The sequence below is a fragment of the Parus major genome, chromosome 2 (assembly GCF_001522545.3).
Source record: "Parus major isolate Abel chromosome 2, Parus_major1.1, whole genome shotgun sequence".
NCBI lineage: Eukaryota > Metazoa > Chordata > Aves > Passeriformes > Paridae > Parus > Parus major.
The window spans coordinates 1,318,291-1,337,023 of NC_031769.1; the positions used below are offsets into that span (position 1 = coordinate 1,318,291).

General features: G+C 43.1%; 1 protein-coding gene across 6 annotated transcripts in view; it reads left to right on the forward strand.

Annotated features, from left to right (window-relative positions):
• Positions 1 to 15,679, forward strand: part of SMARCD3 (SWI/SNF related, matrix associated, actin dependent regulator of chromatin, subfamily d, member 3) — a 78,059-nt gene extending 62,380 nt beyond the window's left edge. For all 6 annotated transcript variants that reach the window (XM_015617505.3, XM_015617504.3, XM_033519902.1 and 3 more), the window contains 5 exons: positions 2,351 to 2,448; positions 7,886 to 8,021; positions 10,081 to 10,203; positions 11,433 to 11,534; positions 11,632 to 15,679. In XM_015617505.3, the coding sequence (XP_015472991.1) occupies positions 2,351 to 2,448; positions 7,886 to 8,021; positions 10,081 to 10,203; positions 11,433 to 11,534; positions 11,632 to 11,685 (513 nt within the window). In that variant the 3' untranslated portion in view covers positions 11,686 to 15,679. The remainder of the gene's footprint in view (positions 1 to 2,350; positions 2,449 to 7,885; positions 8,022 to 10,080; positions 10,204 to 11,432; positions 11,535 to 11,631) is intronic.
• The last annotated feature ends 3,054 nt before the right edge of the window (positions 15,680 to 18,733 follow it).

The window sequence follows — 18,733 nt, forward strand, 5'->3', positions numbered from 1 at the left end:
GATTTAAATCATAAGTGGGATTGTTTTGAGTATTTCTGTTTTCCTTAGGTCTCTGTCCTAATTAGCTGATCTTGCTTTCAAAACTGATGCTACTACTTAGGAATCTGAATCCCCTTACAATAAATGAAGTATTTAATGATGAGGTTTTTTTGTTTTTTCACTAATACTCTCAGGTTGAGATATGGAAGGCAAAGGAATTGGCCTTCCAGTCTGATAATATTCTGTAGATTCTATAGTTCTAGCCTTGTAACTCCTGAAAGAAAAGCGTTGTCCTGGCTGGAAGTGTGTGGATCCACAGGTGTGGATAATGCACCTGTGTCTCTGGCATTCCCCTTGACATACTGGTCTCATTTGGTATGCCAGATTTTCTGCATCCTGCACGGCTGTTGTGGTTATGTCTAAGAGCACAAGACAGTACAGACTAAAAAATTATAACTGAATGAGTTAGCTGACCCACCAGGATCACTGTAGCCAGAGAGGCTTTCAGAACTTAACTTAGTTTAGACCACCAGCTCCAGTTAGGCAAGAATGTGAGAAGCTTTAGGAAAATTCCACCCACCCCCAAGTTTTCCAGCCTCCCATCCTCCTCTCACTAATTAATGTGTGTCCTTGATCCATTTTCCCTTCTTAAAGTTCTTGTTACTCTGACATGCATCCATGTTAGGAGTTTGCCATGAGCGTTGAGCCACTGGTGACAGCAGGTGGGATGGAGCCAGGCGTGGAGAGAATTTGAGTGGGAATTCCACAGTCCTTTCTGTCAAGTGCCAGAATTCACAACCCAAATAAAGAGTGAGCTGCAGACTCAGTAGGTTTTGTTGCTTCCCTGTTCTTCAGAAACTAGCTGGCTGAATTCCTGGATGTGGGCAATTAATGACACAGGTTTTAGAGCCAATGAAGACAGATCCTTTTCTGTTTAAAAACAATGTTTATATCAGCAGGGAGATTTGAAATCCACTGTGTTACAAGCAAATGCAAGAAAAAAGGTTCAAAGGTATTTCAAAAGCAATAGAACCTTGCAAATGGTTCCTAGAGCTGGCTCCTGGGTATTTCTGCTGCCAAACTCACTTGAGAAAACTGTGAATTTCAAAAGATACCCTATCTGAGAAACCAGAGCATCTGACTTTGTATGTCTATTCTAGAACTGGAGAGTCTTATTTTCAGCCCTGCCTGCATCCTTTGTCTCTGGAGCTGCAAAGGTTGTTTCTGTTTATAGATACAATACTATGAGTAGTGTATCTCTTCTGTCAGGTGAAAATAGTTTCCCTAAGAGGCATTTGCATAGGCCTGAGCATTTTCACAAACTGTCTCCACATGAGGGCACATTTTAAGGCAAATGTTAATATATGGAAAGTTCGGGTTTGTTTTTTTTAAGGTCAGTTTAAATGGAGTATCTTTGGAGAAAAATGTGTTTGTCTGTTCAGAGCATTAAAAATCACAGAAGGAAACAAAGGCTATAAGAATTATATTTCTGAAAACTCCAGGTATAAAGAGTGTTGTTTCTATATTCATGGCAATGCACTTCAGTTGTTCACAGAAAATTTCCAAACTCTACAGCTTTTAACCCATTCCAGAATATTTATATTTCCCCCCTGAATTCAGCAGAAATTCATTGTGTGATTTTCAGAGTTGTCCTGTACAGAGCCAGGAGTTGAACTCAGTGACACTTGTGAGTCCCTTTCCACCTAGGATATCCTAGGAGTATATAATTCTATTTAGCTTCAAGACCATAGTAAAGAGAAAGTAACTATAAGCCATTATTTGGAAAGGGGTGGATCCCTCTCAAGGGGCTGTTCAGGCTTTGGTTAAAAATAAATAATATCACATTGACTTCATTTTCTGTAATCCTAAAAAACCCACAAATTGCAAATGGTTTTAAAATCCAGAAATGTTTTCTTGTATTTTTCTTTAGCACAAAATATTGCAGAAAACATTCCTTGGGAGAAAAAAGGCAAACTGGTTTTGGGTTTTCTCTGGTAAAAAAATACAATAATTTTCTTTGCAATATGCTGCTGTAAACCCTCAATAAGAGAGAGGGAGTATCTGCTTCTCTCTAGTCATTGATACAGTTGATCCTCATTTCCCAGTAAAGTGTCCAGTTCCCTCCAGCAGCTAAACCAAAATTGAGACACCTGAAATTGTCATGACCTGATGGATTCATCTGTAAGCCCAGAAAAAAGTACAGGGACAGAAGTGACCAAAAATTTAACCTGTTCAAGGAACCTGAATTGCAGCTTTCAAAATCATCTTCCATAATTGCCTCAGTTCTTTGTGAGCTGCAGGTTTCTTACTTTCTCATTTAAGTGCAAGATAGGCTTTGGACAAACAACTTTTGTTGTTTATTGTGTTCCAGATCTTTGACTGTCCACGGCTAAAGTTTTCTGAAATTCCTCAGAGACTCACTAACCTACTGTTGCCACCAGACCCAATAGTGATAAACCACATCATCAGGTAAGCTGGTTGGTCAGCTCAGCACTGTCATGTGCAAAACACTCATTAGATGAAGTACAGAAAGAGCTGCAGTAGCTTTAGAGGCCAGAAACCAGTTTTTACAACTTCCAGGTGAATACCTTGGGCTTTGTTGTGTGTTTGTTCTATGAGTAATTCTAGTTTGTATAATTCTGAATTATTTTCACTAGCACAACACCAATTTTCTAAGAGTATGAAAAACAGCTTTTATGTTTACTAGAATACCATTGAGAGAGTTGGTTGGGCTTTTTTCCTAAGGAGAGAGGAATGAAAATTTGAACCCACAAAAAGAGATAAAAAATTGACATGAGGAATTGTACATCATGGGCAATCATTCTAATCTCCTGGTATATTATGTAAAATGTACATCAGCATTACGATTTCAAATGCAGAGCCAGTCCATGCATGCCTTGTTCAGACTGGGTTAGCTCTTTGACTGTTAGTCTTATCCTGAGAATGACACGGAGTCAAGAGATCTCCAGAGATTAACAGCAAAGAATGCGTGGATTCAGAGCAGGTCATTGGGACTATGATACTGAGCTCTCGTGTCTGTGTCAAAACAGTTGTCTTTGTGGCATAGCAGATGAAACACAGCTTGCAGCTCTCTGAGGCTCTTCCAGCATGTGCCTTATTTAAGTGACAACTGTGTACGTGGAGGAGGGGGATAAAGAGGCTTCTGGGGATTGCAGCTTTACTGTTTGGATATTTCAATCCTTTCCAAGATTCTTTGTGGTCAGGATCAAAACTCTGATTCTGGGTGTTTAGACATTATTATTACTTAAGTTACTGATTTGATTTCCTACAGAATATATACAATATATTTTTATGCAAACGCTTCTGAATTTGCTTAAAATTGGGCTCTTTATTTTAAATTTGTAACATATGTAATACCTTTAAAAATTACATAGGCTATGAAAATAAAATTTGCTTTTTGATTAATTTGAATATATCAAACAGAGAGTAATGAAAAAGCAGCTTGGTGGCCATGCAGATTGAGAGCTGTGTACGTACGTGGGGCACAACTCGGTGACCTGTCTGATGGACCACAAAAAAACTGAGGTCCTCAGAGATAGCTAGTCATTGCTTAGAGAAAAACAACAAGAAACTGATGATTATGTTTCCAGGGGCAGAGAGATGACAAAAGGTACTGGAGGGAGTGGTTTTTGTCAGGTACCAGCTAAAGAACAGGTGTGTGTCACAGAGCTACAGCTTTGTGCCTAGCAGCGTTCTCTGATGCACTGTGTGCACCACACAGCACCTGATAACCTTAAACAGTACTGATGTAACAGTGTGGAAAAAGAAAGAATTCACTTCCTGGGAACAGGCTGTACTTTTGCAGTGAAGTCTTTACATTGTTGGGTTAAGCTAAAATAAATCTGGAAGCCTGTCACTGAATTTCAAGAAAATAAGTGATTTTTAGACTTAGAAAGTCACAGAATAATTTATACTAGAAGGGATTGCTGGTGGTCATTGAGAGTCCCCCCATCCAAACTGAAATCAGGTTCAAAGTCTATCCAGGATACTTAAGGGCCTGGTCCAACTGAACTTAAAACAGGGTCTCACACGTGCTCTGTCCTGTTGCCCTGCATTCAGTTTTTTGGAGTGAACGTAGTCAGCCACTAAAACAATATGCCAACTGCCTGTCCTGGTGTAATCCAGTCTTCAGCTCACACTCCCCATCTGCTCATTCTCTCTCCAGCAGGGCAGGGGGAAGCGTTGAAAAGGTTACAGGGTGAGAAATACAGTATATAACAAATGGTGATGATGACGATGATGGTGTGATGGTGATGGTGATGAACAAAATCCAACACTACAAGGAATACAGATGAAAACTATTGCACAGCACCAACTGACTGATGCCCAGCAGACCCTGAGCAGTGAACACCTGCCCCAGTTTCCTGCTCACTCTGGTGCCACATGGTTTAGAATATCCCTTTGGTCAGTTGGGGTCAGCTGTCCCAGCTGTGTTGCTTCCTGGCTCCTTTGTCCACCCCCAGCCTCCTCGCTGGTGGGCAGTGTGAGGAGCTTAAAAGGTATCAACACACTGTTAGCAATGATCAGCAATAATGAAAACATCTCTGTGTGACCAACTGTTTCCAGCTGTTCTGGTTTAGGGCAAATTTTGGGATGAAACCTCTGAATGGTGTCCCACCTGAAAAGCAAATTCAAGCGGCCCTTCCCCTAATTGGTTCAGGAAAAGATTTCCTTAGGGAAAAGTGAAAAAACCTGTTTATTTAACAAGCAAAGTATTCACAAGCATAAAAAAAAGGAGAAAAAAATAATATTAAACAATAAAGCCTCTCTCAATTCTAAAGAGAGGGCAAATTCAGAAAGTCCTTGTGGGGTGTAGCTTGGCTCACTCACTCACTTATCAGTCCTACTTGCTCTGAAAAATGCCACATCCCAGACCCTGGTGAGCCACAGATGTGAGCTCCCGGTCTTTTTCTGGGTTTTCAGTCCAGAGCAGGCTTGAACAGTTCCAAGAAAAAGAAAAAGCCACAGTCCAGGGAATTTCTCTGCCTCAGCTAGCTAAAAAAAAAAAAAAGTAAAAAGCAAATGAGAGCTCTCTTCTGCTCTCCGTGCTGCAGACAACACAGTTTGGGAACAAATGCTGTTTCACTGCAAACAAACTCTGCACTTCTCTCTGGTTCCATTTGCTCTTGGAACCAGTCTTAAAGGTGCAGAACTTCATATCCAGTGTAAACAGAACGGGCAACTGGGGATACAAGCAACAAACATATCGTCACCCCAGGATACCAGCACAAATTCACAACACAGCCTCATACCAGCTACTATGGAGAAAATTAACTCTATCCCAGCCAAAACCAGCACACTACTACGGGGAATTTTTCATTACTAGTGATTGTAAATATATGTGCTCTTAATTCAGATAAATCCTCAGGCCTGCCTTTTACAGGAATATCAAGTAGATCACAATTATTCATTCTAGTTTTGGAGGATATGCACAGAGAGGAAAATGTGAAGTATTCTAAACTAATTCTAGAAATTATAATAGTATTGTAGCATCACTCTCTAGGCACCTTTGAAAAGAAGGAAGAAGCAATGCAATGCACTGAAATGGACATAGAGATGAACAAAAACTCTGATCTTGACAAATATTTTAAATACCAGGTAGATTCAAACCTGCAGAATGCAATTAAAAATACAGATTCTGTAATGGTTTCTGATTCCCACAATACTGAATGCATCAAATTTAAAACTGGTAGAAGTCAAATCTCACCTGACCTCAAAGTAGAAGTGGAGATTTTCTTGAGTTGCACTTCTAATTGCAGTTGACGCAACTGAAATCAGAGGCACAAAGAAGAGCCTCTGTGGGATTTCCATTTCTGCAAAGGAGCGAGACGTCTTCCACTCTGTTAAAGAATACAAGCAGACTGCAAAGCATAGCTCTCCAATATTCTTTTCATACAAACAGGTTATCTCTGGCTTCCCCCTTTTTGACTACCATCATGACTTTTTACAAACCAATTCCTTTTAGGGAGTGAATTGCCCATGCTGCAGTGAGTTTCTGTTGCCTCTCACCCTAATGTCATGCACCTCCAAGGGGAGGCTGGCCCTGTCTGTGCTTCACCAGTCCATATGTCCCATGCTCCCAGGGAATCTCCTTTTCCCTTTTGTTCTCCAGGCTGGAGAAGCTCTAGCAGCTTCTCTCGGCAGGTCTCTGCTCCAGCCCCCAGCATCCTACTGTGCCTCTGTGGGCCTCGCTCCAGAGTGTCCCATCTTTGTGGTCCTGTGCCCACCAGTCCAGATCCAGTTTCACCGGCGTGGCGTAGCAAGGAGGAGCCTCTTTGCTGGCTTGTGGCAGCACCTGCGCTAATACAGCCCCTTTTGCAGCTGACCTTTGCTGTGGCTGCCCTACCCCACAGACTGCTCTTGCACTTGTTGTCTGTCCATCAGGGCCCCCGAGTCCTCTCCTGCCAACCTGTCCCCCTGCATGATGTCATTCTATCCCAGGAGCAGAGCTTTTCCTGTGCTGACCTTTACCATGCTGAAGTGCCATTGTGTTTCTGGGGCCCCTCAGGGTCCCTCTGTCCAGCCCTGCTGCCCTCACTGACTTGGGCTCAGGACCCTGGGAGGCCTGAGGACAGGACTCAGCCAGGAGCAATGGAGCCAAAGACAACGTGGAGCCTTCTCTGTGGCTTTTGACACGAGTGGCAGAGCCGGACCCAGACCTGAGTTTTCCCTTAGCTTTCCTTCTGCTGCTCATCTTCTTGCAGGCTTCCTCACAGCATCACAGATTCTCAGAATGTTTGAGGTTGGAAGGGGCCTCTGGAAGTCATCTGGTCAAATGCCCTTCCCTGCTCAAGAAGAGCCACCTGTAGCAGGTTGGCCACAGCCATGTCCAGATGGCTTTGGAGTGTCTCCAACATGGGAGACTCCGGGCTGGGGTAACAGCACATGGGCTTTGAGGGTCTTTCTGCAACTTGTGCTATTGCTTGGTCACCCTTACAGTAAAAATGCATTTCCTGGTGTTCAGATGGAGCCTCCTGTGCTTCAGTTTGAGCCAACTGCCTCTTGTCCTGTCACTGGGCGCCACTGAAAAGGTCCTGGCTCTATCTTCTTTAAACCCTCCCTTCAAGTTTTGGTAAGTTCCCTCCCCACCAGCCTTCTGTTTTCTAGGCTGAATAGTCCCAGACCACTCAGCCTTTCCTCAGCTGTGAGATTATCTGATGTCTTAATCATCTTCATGGACCTTTTCAAAATTCCCTCCAGGAGCTCCATATCTCTTGCACTGGGAAGCCCAGCACTGAACACAGTACTAGAGGTGTGTCCTTACTGGACTTGAGAATAGAGAAGGATCACCTTCCTCCACCTGCTTACAGCTCTACTAGTGCAATTCCGTCTCTGGAAGTTCTTCCACTCCCCCAAGTCTGTCAAGCTCAATTACATCCTGAGCAATTTTTTTTTTTTTAGTACCTACTGAAGATGCACATAACCCACACATTTTACAGATAGGGTTGAGAAGCCAGGATTTTTATATTACAAGTGACAGTGATTGAAGTCTGATTTACCAAATACTGAAGACTGTTTTCTTGTTAAGAAACTTTAGTCTAACAATAAAGTAAGTGTTAAGTCTAAACACTGGCAAGCTAAATATAAATTTAGGCCAGGACAAGCCAAAGAATGATACTGGTATTTAGTGTAACAAGTCTCAGGAGGATGTTAGAAATTAAATTTGATGATCTGGGCAAAAGCTCTAGCTCAAAAGTCTTTGAAATCTGACTGACAAAAGATGAGAAAATATACTAGAATATGAAAATATATAAAGATACCCTGTTCTTAAACTTTTTCACAGCATCTGCAACAGGCTTTATTGTAGAGTGAATTCTGGGCTGGATGGAAATTCATTCTGATTTATTATGGCAGTTCTCATGATCTTGTGTTGTACTCCCTATAGTGTTGACCCCAACGATCAGAAGAAGACGGCTTGTTATGACATAGATGTAGAAGTTGAAGACCCATTAAAGGGCCAGATGAGTAGTTTTCTTCTCTCAACAGCTAACCAACAGGAGATAACAGCATTGGATAACAAGGTATTAGCCCAAGAGTGAAGTATCCCATGGTACATGTACTCATTGTGTAGCTTCACATGTGTTTTGTGTCATGTGTCAAAGACAGTAATGTTGTGAGACGGGGACTTGTTAAGGGCATGTGCTTTCAAGGGATGAATCAGTCAAATGCAGTGGGAGTACATCAGCGTGAAAGGCATTCCCATTTAGGATTTGATCCTAGGCCTGACGTGGTTGTTGAGGTGATGGAGTTTCACAGGTAGTGTACCGAGTCCCCTGACACTTGAAAACCACCAGAACTGTATGACTAACTTTTTATTGAGAGGTCATGATATCTTGCTAAATTGCAAAGCCAAAGCTAGGAGAATCTCATAGTCAGGTGTGGGTTTTGTACTAACTGCAGAATGGCTCTCTGCATTAGGTGGAAACATGGAACATGCATGGCAGGAAAATCACTTGGAGCGCTTGGGCAGTTTTAAGTGTCAGTGGAAGAGGATCATGTGCACTTCAAATAATAATAACTGTCTTAAGGCAGTAGTGGGTTTTACAGGCTGTTTTAGGGGTTCGTGTCCTAGGGGCTGTTAGCCAGTTCTGGCATGTATCAATGGCTGATTTGGATCAGTAAGGGATAAACAAAAATACCTTCTCAGAACAAGGCCCAGGTTCTCTTTGTTTACTGCTAATACAAACAAATATGTTAAACTCTGGTCTTCATGCAGTTTTAAACAGGGTCTGGGTGGCAGCAATGCAATGGATTCTGGTAACTGTTGCAGTGTCTTTGCTGTCAGACTCTTAAGGCCAGTCCTTCTCAGCCGCTCAGTCAGTCAGTTCCCAGCCCATGTAAGCTCGCAAGCATCATGCTTAGGGTTATTCTGCTTCCAGTCCCGCTCACCTTCTCTCCTGTCTGTGTCTACTCCTTTTTGAATATTTGCTGCAGCACAGGGCAAGCTGTGATCAGTGAAGTTACTGAAGTCACTTCAGGGTGAGTAGACATGGGCTGCTCCTGTTACCCTCTGTGCATTGCATTGCTGTGCTGCTGCCATGGAGTCTCCTCCTGGGAATTCGGCGCACGCCAGTGGAGTTCACTGAGCACAGCTAGAGTATTTTGCCAAAGAAGGAATGATTTTAAGTTGACAACAGCTCTCTTCTCTTAATGTACCATGTAGTACCTACACTAGTGGCATTGTGGCATAACCAGATCAGGGAACGATTATTTTCTCCCATGTGCTTGTCATCTTGGCTGTTTTGGCAAAAGAGATGAATACATGAAACTAAACAAGATAGGTTTACTATTTCAAGCTAGAACATTAGAAGAACAGGGTAGCAAATGTTTGCTTTTGTGTCTATGTGCAAATGATTCATGAACTGTCCTCCTCCTGTTCATATTTGATGATATTATCCATTACAGGACCTTGACTCCAGTCTTCCCTGCTAGTTAATATTTCTAAAGATATGATTAATTTTCTATAAACCTTTCATTTCATCCAAAATCATTTACTCATGATTTCTCATTGTTCACACTCTTCTTTTTGCAGCCATCGTGACTTTCACGGGCTTTCTCTTAAGAAAAAGTCTAGAAGTCATGGCTATTCATTTGACATGGACTTGATCAGGAATAGCTAGGGTTTTTAAACATTACAGTAGGATGTTGAAGATGTGATGATGATAGTAACCAGGGGAATAACGGCTTTCTTGCACTGGGCACTGCTTAACTGCGTATTTATGCAGCACCTTTCCTCAAAGATGCCAGTCTTGGCAGGCAGAGTGATTCTACACAAGAAGTTATTACATTGTGCAGTAACGTGGCTTAGCTCTGCATGCCATGCAGGAGTTCAGTGCAGGAAGTGAAGGAGAATCCTGGACACACTTGCATTGCAGAAGTACAAGTGAAACCAAAAGTTAGTGGCAGGATTGCAGTTAAGTTGCTGCTTTCTGAATTGAAAAAGCCCTAGGAAGGGCTGCATCAGTCTGTGGTGTAGAATTGTAAATTACCAGGTGTACTAAGATGGTAACAGAGCTGACCTGATGAGCACTGGAGCGTGAGAGAAATTAAGGAATATCCGGTTTGTTTCTTTTCTGTCAGATTCATGAGACAATTGAGTCCATAAATCAGCTAAAAATACAACGTGATTTTATGCTGAGTTTCTCCAAGGATCCCAAAGGATACATCCAAGACCTTCTCCGGTCCCAAAGCAGGGATCTTAAGGTGAGCTAAGATTTGAAAAAGAATGAATAGTGGAACCAGAAAGGAAGAATTTTATCTAAATGTACACAGAGTGTATAGCCAAACATTTGGGATGGATAAGTGGTGGAAGACAGACAACGAGTGGACTAATGAAATCCCAGAGTAGACAGTATGCAGGAAAGATAGTTTAGGTTGTATTCCAGTTCCAGTGGAACAGTGGTTTTTCATGGGAGTGGTAGGTTTATTTGTGGCCGGACAGCAAGCTTGAAATGCAGGGCTTTGTTCATGTATTCTATAAATTCAAAGCTGTGTCAAACTCAGCAGGAGCATCCTGTAGTATGAGAACACAATTTGGGTGTTTGTTCATAATTTAATCTTATCAGGTTATCTTTGAGATGTGCAAGTCCTTGAGCTTATCTTTGAGATATGCAAGAAATGGAATGTAAAGACGTTCAGTTGTCTGCCAGCAAAAATTAATAATTTGGTCCTCATAAAGTTTCATATTTTCTCTCTTTAACTGACATGCCTCAAAATCAGTTGTATTATTGAATCCATGAAATTATTTTAATAAAATTATTGTGTCTTTCTTACATAAATGCCTATTGTTAGCTGAATAGTCTTCCAAAAATCTACTGTTGAGATTATGGTTATTATTATTTATATTGTATTCAAAGGGGACAGGCATCTAAAAGCATGTTTAAATAAAGCAGACTTTGACTTGAGGAACTTAAAAAGGTATTGTGGAGCTTCACTAGCTTTACACATGGAATAGTTGTTCAGAGTTTTCCCTGACTGACAAGTCACCCCATAAGAGCCTTTTCTATTAATGTTCTGCCCTGCTGGCATCAGCGTTGTGATTCCACAACACTGCTTTGCAAAATATACCAATAACTATATTTACCTGTGATTCTTTGATGCTGAAGACATAAGAATGGTTCCACCCCCCTGCTGTCCTATCCCTGGAGGCAGATTGGATAGGGCTTGGAGCACCCGATATAGTGGAAAATGTCCCTGCCCATGGCAGGGGGTGGAATGAGATGAGCGTAAAGGTCCCTTTCAACACAAACCATTTGCTCATTCCATGATCCTGTTTTGGCAGTAAGCACACATTGTCCATTAGCTTTGGGCTTTGAGAACAGTTCTGACCATTTTTATGTGTAATGTAGATAAATTTTCACTCTGGGTAAATCTGAAAGTTTCTCTATGTGGTAGAAGAGCTTTGGTGAAAAATGGTTTTATTTTTGTCACAGGTGATGACTGATGTGGTTGGAAACCCAGAGGAAGAACGCAGAGCCGAATTTTATCACGAGCCATGGTCTCAAGAAGCTGTGAGCAGATACTTCTACTGCAAGGTATGAAAGAAATATCCACACTGCTGCCTTAAAAATGCATCTCCTGCCACTGAGCAATTTAATCTGCTAAACTGTACAGTGTGTCTTTTTCTTTCAGATCCAGCAGCGCCGACAGGAATTGGAACAATCTTTGGGAGTGCGTAACACATAAGCACTGCTCACAAGATTCTTTTGGCATCGTGACCACCAAACCAGTGGACTTCTCAGTGTTACTTAGCTCACTGTTACACATGGACCTGCTTCCTGACTGGATGAGAGCGTGCCATCAACACACCAGTCAGAACACCAGCTTTAGAGTGACCCTTGAAAATCTTGCCCAGGACAGGTGTCTCAAACCATTCCAAGCCAGAGACAGCATCATAAAAGTGTCAGTGTGAAAGAAGACTAAAGGTTCACTCATCAACGCACATCGTTATGTTTTAGTGCAAAGTTAGACACTACACAGCAAATCCTAATGGCTATGCTTAGAATCATGGGTGGCACCGATGGGGGAGGTTGAGATGGGTGTTATAGGAGACTACAGATTTAGAGAAATAAACACAGTCCTTACCCTGTGGTACACAAGAGTCTCAAACAGTAACTGACCTGGAATTAGACAAGATTGTTTTTCTTATAGCTGTGGAATGCTTTGTATTCCTGAAGAGAGTTTTTGTTTCAGCTGGACCAGTGCAAGAAGCTGTCTCACTGTCTGAAAGAACAAACTGGGAGCATTTGCATCCTGGAATGCAGAGCCAGTCTGGAGGAGAAGACATATAGTCAGGCCATCTTTTCTGCAGATGCAAATAATTTCTCTTCCCCTTGCCCCGGCAGTGAAAGGTAAAGTGAATCACATATCACTAGATGGGTATGACCCATACACTGTACTGAGACAAAGAGAATCATTCCTGGGATAAGAGTTTCTTATGCATCCTTAATATCAGTGGTATTAGCAACAAATGAGGCATTCTGAGAAAGCTAAAATAATGTAATGGTGCTTTGCTGATGCCTGCCTTTAACACAACAGATATTAACAATAAGTACATATGTAAAATACCAGATTATTTTAATGTTTCTGTGTGTGACTGTAAGGTTCATCACTGAAAAGGACTTCCTGATTCTTGGTGTAGAATCCAAGAAGCTTAACTTCATGTCACATGGTAGTTTTTCCTTTACTTCAAGAGGTTAACAGAGTCCCTGGATTGGTCTCACATTTTGATCATCGGTGAACTGCCTCTTGCTATGAATTATTTAGCTCTCCCATACATGATACGTGCTGGTTATTTCGGATGCTGTTGAGTTATAAAGCGCTATCAGCCTTAAATAGCACAGAGAACATATCCCTTGGAAATCATCTTCTTTGTAAATGTACAACAAATTCAGACAATGGGAATTTATGGAACAATTACTTGGAAGCAGGGACATCTTCCTCAAATCCTTCCCCTCCTCATTTTTTGTAGTGCACAGATGAGTTGTAATTAAAGGATTTCTAGTCCAAAAAACAGCTGCCAAAGTATAACTGTCCATTCGATGTGGCACTCAAAACCCTCTTCTAAGTTACTCTTTTTCACCTCCTTTCACTTCCTTGGAAAGAGAATCAAATTCACATGTGGTATGGAAAGAAGGCAGCTCTTCTGAATAAATGTGGTTTTTTCTCTAGTATTGCGTTTTCTGCTGTCTTTGCCAATTTCTCTCTTAGTTTTAACTTAAAAGTTTCTTCTGTTCAATCTTTACCCCTGCATTTAATATCTTTGTTTTCACATTAATAGTGCCATAGCTTTTAGTCCATCATTTGTGTTCAGAGATGTCTTGGAAAATTTACTTTTGATTGAATTTATGTGATGGCAGTACTCTCACACAAAACCTGTTGGTGTGAGAAAAAGTATGACAGTCCCTCATTGTCTGAGGCCTTCTATTTGGAATGGCTTGATTTGGAATTTTTTCCCTTTTGTGTTAAAACCTCTTTCCACAGTAAAATGTGAAATCATGCAGTCTTAAACTGGTTATACTTAGGGGTTGTGAGGCTGCCACAGTGATTGACTAGAAATGTTACTTCATTTAGGACTCTGCTAATTAGACAACAGGCAAGCATTATGAGTAAAAAACAGTGGGGGCCATCTGTGACTGTGCTTCTGTATCTGTTATGCTGCTGTGTCCATTGTGTGCATGCTGCTCGGTGTATAAAACTCTTGTCTGTATGTGGCAAACAGAGCAGCTACATTCAGGGGCTGTGCTCAGTCTGCAGGAATTAGAAATGCAGAGAAAGATAGGCAAAGATATGAGAAGGACTGAGATAGATGCCTGCAGAATGTCTGCCAGGGAATTCTGGGTTTTGAGAACCTTCCTGCTGAAGTAGCCAATATTTGAGAGTAATACCAGTCATTTGCCACAGCTGACAGGATACTGGAGTCCAGCCTGGTTTTAGAGCCTCTGAATAATTAATTGGATGGATCTGGTTCCAAGTCTCTTTCAGAGCAAATTAACAAAACTAATGTGGTGTTGGTGCCAGTGTTCACAACTGTGTCACTGAAAGCTGAAACTCTGTCAAGCGGCAGTGTTACACTGAAAGGGGTGTGTGCATGAATCAGCCACTGAAGATGGCACTGGAGAATGGCAGTCCAGAATCTAAATATTTCACTGTCTATAAAAAAAACCTGGTCACTACCTGTGAGTCTTGGGAATAGCTGTCAGGTGTCTTTCCTTTGGTTAAACTGGGGTTTGAGATTCTGATGCCTTTTTCCTGTGTTCAGGAACTGTTTGGGTGTTTTACTGAAGACAGACAGAGAAAAATTTTGTCCTTTGTTCCACAGGTACAGCTAAGAGCTTGTGTGCAAAACAAAAATTTTATTTGAAGAGAAATAATGGAGCAATACTGGAAGCAACTAGACCAAGTGTTGCTTCAGCATTGAAAATGAAAGGTAGCGGCACCAAACAGTCAGATAATTATGACAGACTGTGAATGAGGAATTCATTTTAAGTTCAGGATGGTTGTCTTTTTGTGTGTATAAAAGATGACAAGATGTTTCGGGGTCTTCAGTTGCCACAGTACAATACAGATCTATGCATACTGTAAAAAAACATTCTGTGCATAGAAGTAGTTCATGTATAGATGATAATATAGATTGTTAGAAAATAGGGCATCAAACTAGGAACGGATTCAACAGAGTTCTGGAGTACCAGTAGTAGGGAAATGTATCTTGGAGCAAGAGTGTTAACACGGCAGGTTAGAAACAGTTTTATTTAGTCTGCTGGGTTGTTGGCCATGGGGCAGGAATCAGATTAAATGTTTCTTAGAGATTGAAGGGGAAGAAAATGTTTGGTTGAGGAATAAAGAGAAGAATACAACAGTGGGAAAGGAAATTAAAAAAGGGAGCAGAGTGCCACTGAAGCAGCAGTAAGACGCAGCACAAGATAATGCACAAAGCACTCTTGGAAATAGCACAGCCCACGTGAGTCTGTGCATTCTGTGTGCTCGTGTGTGTGTGCAGACACAGAGAGCTTTTGGGAGAGACAGTCACAGTCAGTGTGTAGCCTGGGAAGTGGGAGGCAAGGACAGAACCAAAAGTTTTGTAAGTAACTTTGAGACGCACTATCGAAGCATTTTCACTGTTACCAGCAGGGATTCACTTGTTCAGCACAGCAGGGTTGGCAGCTGTAGTGCAGACATTGTCTCAGCTGGCAGGTTTTTTACACCACATTGTTTAGAACTTATCCCGTGGAAGCCAAGTGAAAATATTAGTGTATAAATCAATATTGGTGCATATCCTAGGGCTCCTAATTTTGCCAAAATGCTAATTGGGTATTTGGGGGTTGTTGGTCTGGTTTTGTGTGGAGAACTCTTTCATGGCAATACGAAGAGATAAGGAGAGAAAGAAGGCTCTTTTTTACTAAAGAAAGCAGTCTCTTTTCTGTAACTGCTCTGTTGTTTAATAGAATGTATCTGTTCTGCCAGATCCTGTATTATAAACATCTTTTCCAAACTCACTGAAGAGAGGAACTTCATTTAAAAAATACATCAGTGAGTTTGTGAGAGTGAGCAAATACGTGTATAAAGAATAGGGGGAAGAGAGAGAGAGAGACTCTCTCTGGTCTGTAGCCACCGTAGCCATTGTATGATGCCAAGTGATTCCTAGAACAGCTTTTAACAATAAATACTTTGTTTCTTTGTATCTCGTGCACTAACCTTATGTGTCTTAATGAAGATCTGTACCTTGGTTTCTTTCTGCTCCCGATAATGATCTCTAGTGTTTGGATTTCTCTTCACTTGTGAATGCACACAAAGACATGCAAGCACTTAGAGGTTTTAATGGGACTTGACAAAGATGAGAACCGTTTCACCTTAGATCTTTCTTGTGAAATCCTTTTTCTAGATTCCACCTTCAGCCATTTCCATACTCAATAAGTGAGAAGTCCTTTCCATTGGAGAGATGTGGTTCTTCTCCTGGACAGCCTAGAGCTAAAGCTTGGATGCTGAGAGGTGGTGTAGAAATTACACAGTCATCATCTCCATTGTGGTAGCAAATAGGTGGATGCCACTTCTATAGTGCTTGTCCCTAGGTTCTGCCTAAATAAAAAAAAAACAAAGGGAGTTTCTTCTACTGTGTGTAATATGTCATTGTATCAGGCCAGGAGCTTCTGAAGAGGAGACCCCTGCGACCTGTCTGTTGTCAGTTTGGCTGGGAATATGATTTTGTTCCAGAGTGGCTGGAGGGCACTGGGAACATTTGTGGTTTGTCAGCTTTAGAGTTTGATTGCAAAAGTCACTAAAAAAAAAAAAAAAAAAAAAAATAGAATGGCAACAACGAGGTTTGTCAAACTGATGCTTTCAGACCTCACTTGACATCTTTGCTTCGTGTTGGAGGTTGTGGTGTATTTGCAGCGCAGGGAATGAATGTCTCCTTCCAAATTCAGCCTAGAGGACCCCAAAGGCTCTTATTTGGAATATTTCTTTACTTTCTTTCATTTGTTACATTCAACATGATCTCCAAATTGCCCGGAGAAATGCCTTGATTTCTCCTGGAGAAAACCACGTGGCAGAGGCAGTTTGCAAAGGAGCCCAGAATTGTATTTGGAGAAGAGAGTGCAGTGTGTCCTGACGAGCTGTCTGCCTGTGTTCTTATTCCAGGAAAAAAACACCAAAAATCCTTGCACTATACCAAGTATTTTTCAGTTCTTTCACTTAGAAAAGCTCTTCCTGACACCCAGGGAGCCAGATGTGTTTTTCGTCAGGTGTTTGGACTGGACTGGAACCACTCCACAACTGAGGAATACTTCCATTTTTCCAGAAGGAAGCAGGAAAGTCACGGACTTCCATGTACGAATGGCTGGAGAGAAACTTGGAAGAAGTCTTGCAACTTGTTTATGATTTATTGTGGTGTGGCATTTGCTCGCTCAATGCCCTAAATCTTCCCGCTGGCAATGCGAGGGCTGAGCGGGGTCCCGGCGCCGCCGGCTCTGCGGAGACGCACGCGCGGCTACTTTCGGTGACTCGCCGGTGCCACCTGCTGGCGGAGAGCGGCGCTGCCGGCAGCGCGGGGAGCGCCCGGCGGGGCCGGCCCGGGGCTGCGGGAGCGGCTCGGGAGCGCCAGGCGCGGCTCGGGCTGCGGCAGCGGCAGGCGAGGGGACAGTGGAGGGGAGGGCGGGAGTTGCTGTGGCTGCAGCGAGGTTGAAGGTGAGCGGAGAACGGCAGGTCCCGGGAGAACCCCCTCGGGAGGGTGGTGGTGCCGGCGGGGGCAGCGTCGGGCGAAGGCGGACACGGAGCCGGGGAGGAGCTGCGGGGGCCGGCAGAGCCTTTCCCGGGAAACAAAACCTGCGGCTTCTCCCGCCTCGGCCCCACGGCGAGGGGCAGCGCAGCAGAGCGGAGCAGCATCTGAGCAGGCGGGGCAGTGCTGGGGCGCAGGGAAGATGCGGCTGGGGCTGGAGGTAGAGCTTGCAAGCTTCTTACATTAAATGAACGTGGAAAGCAGGGAGAGAGGTGCTATAGAAGCACTGCGGGTGCTCGGGCAGGTGAGACATGACTCAGGGGAGAGAGTGGCTTTCCTGAGCTCCTGGAGTTTCAATTGCCTCTCTCAGGAGCAGTCGTGAGAAATTTCGCGTTTGGAGTTCGGATCCAAAAAGAAGGAACCTGAAACCACTTTTTCTGATACAGCCGTAAGTAAGGGAGGCCATATGAATCTCGCTGCTGTAAGCAGCCAGTAGCTCCCCCGGATATTTTAAGTATTGAAAATAGTGACTTGTATTTCCTCTGTGCACCAAGTACTTGTTTGTCCCATGCAGAATTCACTGAGGCTGTGAATTGCAATTCAGAGCATCTTCAGGCTCCTAGTGCTCGGGGGTGGTGGCGCTTGGTGTGCAGAAAACATCCCAGGCTGTCCGCCTCGGGTCTGGTTGTGCATTTCCACAGCTCCTCAGAGTGCGAAAAGGCCAGGAGGGTGGGGGGAAGGGCTTTCTCCCAGGCCTGGGCATTCTCAAGACACCTTAACGTTTGTTTGTTGTCTTTTTGTTTCCCAGCCCAGGGCTAAGTCGGAGAAAAGGCGGAGAGGATGGTAAGTGGGAATTCCATTTTTAAATCTGCCCTTGAATTGCTGTTTCTCCCGGCAGATCTGTGCTGCCTAAAGTACAAAGGAAGAAGATGCTGGGAGTACCTATTTGTTCACTTGTTGTGCTTGGAAGAGATGTGAAATTCCAGGGAAGCCGTGCTTGCTGGAGTGACTGAAGGGAGAAGCACCTTGTCCGTATTCCCCCCACCGGCGCCTGGTGTGGTCCTTTCCTCTCTGGCTCCTTGTTTCCTTCTTTGTCTCTGCATCCCTCTGTCCTTGCTGTCTGTTCTGTAGTCTGCCTTTTTCTGTGTCCTTCTCCACACCTCACTCGCGTGCCTTTTTTATTCCCTTTGGCTCTCTGCTGATCCCCGTGCTGTTGTTTCCCGCTGGATCCCTGTGTCCCGTTCCCTGTGTCTGTTCTTTTTCAATCCCTCTCATCCCAGGTTTTTTGTTTGAGTGGGGTTTTTTGTTTGTTTGTTTGTTTGTTGCTTTTGGTATTTTTGTTTTGTTGTTGATATTTTGTTTTTCTATTTCATCCTACAGCCCATTCTTTTGTTCTTTCTTTTCTTCCTGTGTCCTCTCTGCCACCACTCCCTCTTTCTGCCTCTGGCCTGTGCCTGGGGGTTCTGGGGAGGGATTTCTGGGACCTGCCCCCCTTTCTTTTTGCAGCAGAGCTCCTTTTTG